The 4,950-nt window shown below is 44.7% G+C and overlaps 1 protein-coding gene across 1 annotated transcript in view; it reads right to left on the bottom strand.

The window, feature by feature from the left end:
* VHL (von Hippel-Lindau tumor suppressor) overlaps positions 1-3,843 on the bottom strand; it is an 8,409-nt gene extending 4,566 nt beyond the window's left edge. The window contains exons 1-2 of the mRNA XM_049640996.1: positions 3,419-3,843; positions 1,284-1,406 (exon numbers count right to left, since the gene is read on the bottom strand). Of these exons, the coding sequence (XP_049496953.1) occupies positions 1,284-1,406; positions 3,419-3,758 (463 nt within the window). The 5' untranslated portion in view covers positions 3,759-3,843. The remainder of the gene's footprint in view (positions 1-1,283; positions 1,407-3,418) is intronic.
* Between the last annotated feature and the right edge of the window lie 1,107 nt (positions 3,844-4,950).

The raw sequence follows: 4,950 nt of genomic DNA, 5'->3' as shown, positions 1-4,950 counted from the left end.
TTGTGTTCATCTGTTCTGTGTCTTAAAGTCCTCATATGAGTGAAGTCATATGATATTTGTCTTTCTCTGACTGATTTCGCTTAGCATAATACCCTCTAGTTCCATCCACATAGTTGCAAATGGCAAGAGTTCATTCTTTTTGATTGCCGAGGAACACTCCATTATATACATATACCGCATCTTCTTTATCCATTCATCCATCGATGGACATTTGGACTCTTTCCATACTTTGGCTATTGTCGACAGTGCTGCTATAAACATGGGGGTGCATGTGCCCCCTTTGAAACAGCACACCTGTATCCCTTGGATAAATACCTAGTAGTGCAATTGCTGGGTCATAGGTCATTTTCTATTTAAAATCAAATGAGTTTTAAACAAATCGTAAACCATGATATTAACATTCAATTTGGTGTGTTTTTTTTAACCCCTGATTGGCACTGTGAGCTTGAGTGGGTTAAATAACATTAAAAGGTACAACACTAGGGATGCCCAGGCAGCTCAGTTAGGTGTCCAACTCTTGATTTCCACTCAGGTCATGATCTCATGGCATACAGCCTGCTCAAGATCCTCTCTCTCCCTCTCCCTCTGACCCTCCTCTACTCACAGGCACACTCTCTCACACTCTCAGAAAAAAAAGAAAAAAAAAAAAGATACAACACTAGAAGCCATGATATCTCATTCTCTATACTTTATTCTTCTCTAAGACTCTAGGGCATAATTCTGCTCTAAGGCCAGGGAAACGAAAATGTATTCATAATTACATGAGATATTTTACTTATTTATTAAATTTTGTAAGTAATCTCTACTCCCAATGTGAGGCGTGAACTCACAACCCTGAGATCAAGAGTCACATGCTCTACCGACTGAACCAGCCAGGTACCCTGACAATCAGGTATTTTAATTCAGCTCATTTCTGACAAGCCCAAAGAGCTTCTGAGCAACCACATCTTTGTTCAATATAGAAGATACAAATAAATTAGTTCCATTTTATTTATAGTGGAGAAAAGGACACAGAAAGGTTGGATAACTTGACTAGCATCCAGCAAAAACCAATAAAGGTTTGGATCCTTCAAGTTGCTTATTCTCTACTTATTCCAACAGCCTTATCTTTTGATTTATCATTTTTAATTAAATAATTATTTATTCATTTTTAAGTAGGATCTATGGTCAATGTGGGGCTTGAATTCATGATGCTGACATCAAGAATCACATGTTTTACCCACTGAGCCCAGCCAGGCACCCCCAGCCTTATCTTTTTATAAAGTAAGATAGAACATCAGTACCTGGCAGTGTGATGTTGGCAAAAATAGGCTGTCCATCAACATTGAGAGATGGCACAAATAGTTCAGTTTGGTTAACCAGAAGCCCATCATATGTTCCTGCATCTCGGAAAAGCCAAAGGTGGCCTGTTAAAACAAGAAGAGGCTGTTATGTAGCCACACACCCATTTCCTTCATCTTCCTGGATTGACCCTGAAGTCCTTGCCTCCCACGCTGCTTAAATATCTTACTAAGCCCTCCCAGTAATATTACCTTACTCAGTCCTCACAACAGATCTATTTACAGATGAGCAAATAGATCTGAAAAAGCCAAGGGACTTGCTCAAGGCAACGAGGACAGTAAGGGAAAAAGAGCAGATACTTGAGGCTTCAAATACAGCACCCTTTCTGCTACCGTGGTCAAAAAGCAAACACATGCATTGCGAATCACACCCAACACTGCAAACTAAAAGAACTTCAACAACTCTTTACATCTGTGCTTCTCAAGAACAAGAAGATGCAAAAAGATCATGTTCAGAAAAGGAAGCCACACAGAAAAAGGTACATTCTGTACGAATAGACCAAACTAATTTATGGTGTGAAAAATCAAAAGAATGGTTGCCTCTGAATGGGAGGGGACTGAGTGGAAAGGGGCAGGAAGGAACTTCCTGGAGTGATGGAAATGTTTTAACCTATAGTTTGATCTAGGTGTCGTATTTGTCAAAAATGCATCAATCTCTAAGATCTGTGTGTTTTACTGTATGTAAGGTATACGTGAATTTAGAAACAAATACATCATATGCAAAAAGAGAGAGAGACAGAGACAGAGAGAGAGAGAGAGAGAGAGAGAGAGAGAGAAGGCAACCCCCCTCCCCCCTTCCCTAGGACTAACATTCTGTTTAAGGCAGGTGGAAAGCATGTCTGAATGTGTTCCTGGGACACAAATGTACTTGAAGATTTGGTGGGAAATTTTAAGAAATGTAAACTGGTAAAAAAAAATTTTATTATAGTAAAACTTACATAAAATTGACCATTTTAACCATTTTAAGTGTACTGTTCAGTGCCATTAAGTACATTCACACAGTAAGTCATTTTTTTTCATTGTTTATTTATTTTTGAAAGGCAGAGAGACGGAGCGTGAGTGGGGGAGGGGCAGAGAGAGAGACACAGAACTTGAGGCAGGCTCCAGGCTCTGAGCTGTCAGCACAGAGCCCGATGGGGGGCTTGAACCCACGGACTGTGAGATCATGACCTGAGCTGGGAGTGGGATGCTTAATCTACTGAGCCAACCGGGCGCCCCTCATGGTAAGTAATTTTTAAAAAGTTTATATTAAGGGGCGCCTGGGTGGTCCAGTCAGTTGAGGGGCAGACTCTAGGTTTTGTTGGCTCAGGTCATGGTCTGCCCCCCTCTCTCTCCGCCCCCTCTCTCAAAATAAATAAAACTTAAAATAAAAAAAAGATTCTCTAAAAAAAATTTATGTTAACTCAAGCACAGACAAATTTTAGATGAAAAAAACAAAATTTCACACAATTTCCTAGATAAAATAGAAGACTACAGAAATGTTGATCCCTGGAAGAACTGTGTTCTCCCTTCTTTAATATCAGGGGAAATTTGGAGTAAAGGTCTGAGAAACATTACCGCGTACTCTCAAGGCAAAACGATCCATTGGAAAGCTGTCCTTAACTGAAACTTACACACCCCTTCCCTTCACTGAGCTAGGTGCCTGCTCCAAGCTCCCACGGGCCGCTGTGCCCCGTTCCTCCTGCAGCAACTGTGACACTGGCTTGTTCTCATCTGTTTATGCATGCATCTGTCTCCCCGACTGGACTGTGTTCTCCATGAAGGGCAGGGACCTAACGCGGACCTGGCCCACTGGGGACACTCGGGAATGTGAGATTCTCTCAGAGACGTAATGAACAAACGGGCATTAGGTACGGAGCACTTTTAGGGGTAAATATACGTGTAAGGGGGAAAAGCCACCTCCGATGCAAATTACTCAGTCCTATAAGAAAGAATTAGCTGCCACCTAGTAGCAGCGTCAACCTGGATCTGTCACAACCTCTCTGGGGCACCAGCAGGCGTTCGCTGCGCCCCGGGACAAAGCAGGAGGCGCGACCGGGCTGGGCCGGCCCGGGCCAGGGCGACCCCGGCTCACCTACCTCGGTAGCTATGGATGCGGCGGCCCGTGCCGGGCGGCAGTGTCGGGTACGGCTGCGGCTCGCCGTCGAAGTTGAGCCACACCGGCAGCACGACGCGCGGACTGCGGTTGCAGAAGATGACCTGAGACGGCTCGCAAGAGTTCACTGAGCGTAGCACCGGTCGCGGCTGCCCAGCCTCCATCTCCTCCTCGGCGCCCGGCTCCTCGGGGTCAGACTCTTCCGGGCCAGACTCCTCGGCGCCCGACTCCTCCCCGCCGTACTCTTCAGGGCCCACCTCCTCCGCGTCCACCTCCTCCACACCGGCCTCGGCCTCTTCCAAGTTCCCTGCCTTCCGGGGCATTACCTCCCGGAGCCTAGACAACCCGGGCCTCGCCGCCTCGGGATTTGTGGGGCCGTACGGGGTGGGGCGTGGCGCGCGTGCGTGCGCGTCCCCGCAAGCGTGCGTGCTGTTTCTGCGCGCTCTCGGTCGGTTGTGGAAGATGCTCGCAGAAATGGCCGGCTTGAGACTGTGCGCAAGCGCAGGTGGAACCTCCAGCCACAGAAACCGAGCATTCAGGAGGCAGAGGCTGACGCTGGGCCACCTCGTCCACGGTTTACTCTGTAAAGTGGATTCTTTTTTCGCACCGCTAAGTTTTTGACACAGCATTTCCTTAGCTTCATTTATTCTAAGACCTTCATGGTTTTTGCCATATTCTCCCTAACAAATGCGCTATTATTTATTTAATAATTTTCTCGTTTGTTTTGTCTCCATCTTCGGTCACAAAATTCGAATTTTGTGTAGAAGAATATAATAAAGTCAAAATGTCCGTCTCCTCCTAGTTTCCCCCAGCCACCCATAAAGACTCCGCGGAGACAAGAAGTATTACCAGTTTTTGTGCTTCCTTTAACAAAAAAAAAAAAAAAAAAAAAAAAAAAAAAAAAAAAAAAAAAATTTAACATTTATTTATTTTTGAGAGAGAGGGAGACACAGGATCCGAAGCAGGCTCCAGGCTCCGAGCTGTCAGCACAGAACCTGATGCGGGGCTCAAACCCACGAACCTTGAGGTGAGATCATGACCTGAGTCTGGCGCTCAATCGACTGAGCCACCCAGGTGCCCCTTTGTGCTTCCTTTTAAAGATATTCTGTACATATGCAAAGCAGTTGAACAAGTTTAAGAAATTTCCACTACCATCAGTGGAAATTCGCTCTCATTTGCCACGTAAGAGTACAGTGGGACTAAGTTAAATGAAAACAAAACGGTTAAATTTTATCTATAATCTGTTAAAAGCGCTCAGCCTGCTCTTTCTTGGTTCGACCGGTTAGCCAAGTGTTAGATGTTAAGCACCAAGTATTAGCTGTGAAACCAACTTTGTCCTGGACATAATCAAAAGGATTAACGGAAATTGAAAATGGGATAATATTTGATACTGCAGTCTATGTGCGATTTGAAATTCACATCCACCTGGGTTCTCATTCCAGGTGTAGCTTCAGATCTGCGATGTTGGGCAGAATTCTTTAAATTCTCTGAGACCTTGCTCATTTTTAAAAAGTA

The sequence above is a fragment of the Panthera uncia genome, chromosome A2 (assembly GCF_023721935.1).
Source record: "Panthera uncia isolate 11264 chromosome A2, Puncia_PCG_1.0, whole genome shotgun sequence".
Classification (NCBI taxonomy): Eukaryota; Metazoa; Chordata; class Mammalia; order Carnivora; family Felidae; genus Panthera; species Panthera uncia.
This window is presented reverse-complemented; position numbering and strand designations above follow the sequence as displayed.